Source organism: Bactrocera latifrons, unplaced genomic scaffold (genome assembly GCF_001853355.1).
Source record: "Bactrocera latifrons isolate USDA-ARS-PBARC rearing strain unplaced genomic scaffold, ASM185335v1 scaffold_1168, whole genome shotgun sequence".
NCBI lineage: Eukaryota > Metazoa > Arthropoda > Insecta > Diptera > Tephritidae > Bactrocera > Bactrocera latifrons.
In genome coordinates, this window is record NW_017534595.1 from 1 (window position 1) to 1,808 (window position 1,808).

Here is a 1,808-nt window from a genome sequence, read left to right on the forward strand (position 1 = left end):
ATTTTTTTAATAATATAAAAATTATTTCGATAAATTCTTATATAGATACAAAAAATAATATATACTTATACATATGTACATATATCCAAAAAATTTCGCTTTTCGCTTCCTTTATTTTTTTTTGCTTAAATCTATGGTGGCTCATTTCGATGGACTTCCGCATTTGTTGCTCGAAATTCGCAAGTCCACAGGTAATGAGAGAATCTATAAAAAATGTAATGAAAAATCAATGTAAATATGTATGTATTAGGTGGAAGCAATTTCTGTTTGTGTGTTGTCGATATTTTCGCCACTTAGCACCACATTAGCACCTTACATTCGCGGACGGTTTTTTGTTGTACCATTTCTTCGCTTTTATGAATTTTCTGAAAAGAACAAGTGCAGTTAGAGAATACTTTAATAATGTCTAATCAACAACATCTATACAATACGTTTTCTTTGTATTGATGAATACTTATAGAACAATAAAAAGTTTTATGGACATAAACTTACATTTTTTTTCAAAAAGCTGTCCATCTTCCTTTCCATATTTTCAACTCTGGAAGAMAACTCTTGTAGTTGGGAGGAAATAGTTTTTAACATGTTAGAAACATTCGAAAAAGGTGTAAACATAATAAAGTAAAAATTTTTAAGAAATGAATTTTAACAATATATTGGATTACCATTTCCATCCTCAGGCAAATTGTTTAATTGTTGCTTTGAGAAGCTTGCCTCTGAGTTGTAGCAACCAGAAATATTGAATTTCTTCCGTTTAAATGTCAATTGTTCTACAATAACAAATGCGTAAAAATAAATTGAAAACTAAAATGACAATTTTACATGTACCTTTTACGGGAGTCGACGTTGTTGGGCATTGCTCCAAATAGGTGTCATCAAATGGTGATGGTGAATCCATCTCATTAAGAAATAAAACTTTGGCAGCATCAAAATTCATTTTAAATAACTTAATAATAATATAATAAAATACCATCGGGACAATACAATAATTACAGTGAAAAATTCTAATTTGAAAATTCATGAAATAGATGATGTAAAATCGGAATTAAAAGAAACTTGCTCTCATGTAGAATAGAAAAATATTTATAAATTATATCTTCTTTCTTCTAGCCTTAAATGTAATTGCTGCAGGATTTTATTGGGCTTATTTATAACTTGTTTTAAATATTGCATGTGATTTTCAAACTTGTAAGCGGAAAAGTTGTCTAGAGGACCATATTGCTTGGTACAGTCAGTTAAATGGAGTAAACCATGTATATTGTAACTAGCTTCAGTGCTATAAGTGCTATAAGACTTCTTGCATGATAGTAGCCTTATACCTGTGTGCAATAAGAGGAAATGGTAGTAATGGTCATCACCAATGCAATCCTTTAGGACAAATATACCTATATACAATAAGAACTGCGTAAACTCTGTCGCTTTCCAATTGCTGATTTCATCTACACTTCTACATATTCGACCGAACTCTGAGGGAACTAAATTGGAAATAAATGTAATTTTTTCGTTAACTTTGCTTACGTTTATATTGCCTTTTTTAATCAACAATTGAAGCAACTTTTTACATTCACCAATATCTACAAGGTGCATTGGGTCTAAAGGAAATTGTGAAACCATTTTGAAATTTCCTGACTCTAAATTTGAAAGGATTAATGTGATGTGATCTGTCACTTCTACTTTTAAAAGATTGGTCAGTTCTTAAATGTTTTATTATACTATGGGGATAGACGACACACATGTGCGTGCAATCAGTATGTTTGCGATTGCGGTTTATAGCAGGAACAGTCAAAAACGCTACTGCCTTCCTCCCTTTT

At 30.7% G+C, this 1,808-nt stretch overlaps 1 protein-coding gene across 4 annotated transcripts in view; it reads right to left on the reverse strand.

The window, feature by feature from the left end:
* Positions 1 to 99: 99 nt before the first annotated feature.
* The window catches only part of LOC108977344, a 7,486-nt gene continuing 5,777 nt past the window's right edge, over positions 100 to 1,808 (reverse strand). For 2 of the 4 annotated variants that reach the window (XM_018946973.1, XM_018946981.1), the window contains 4 exons: positions 826 to 912; positions 663 to 767; positions 493 to 551; positions 100 to 365 (listed from right to left, as the gene is read on the reverse strand). In XM_018946973.1, coding sequence (XP_018802518.1) covers positions 294 to 365; positions 493 to 551; positions 663 to 767; positions 826 to 895 — 306 coding nt within the window. In that variant the 5' untranslated portion in view covers positions 896 to 912 and the 3' untranslated portion in view covers positions 100 to 293. Of the gene's footprint in view, positions 366 to 492; positions 552 to 662; positions 768 to 825; positions 1,803 to 1,808 lie in introns of those variants that run through there. The other 2 variants (XR_001994029.1, XM_018946965.1) reach the window with 2 other exon arrangements.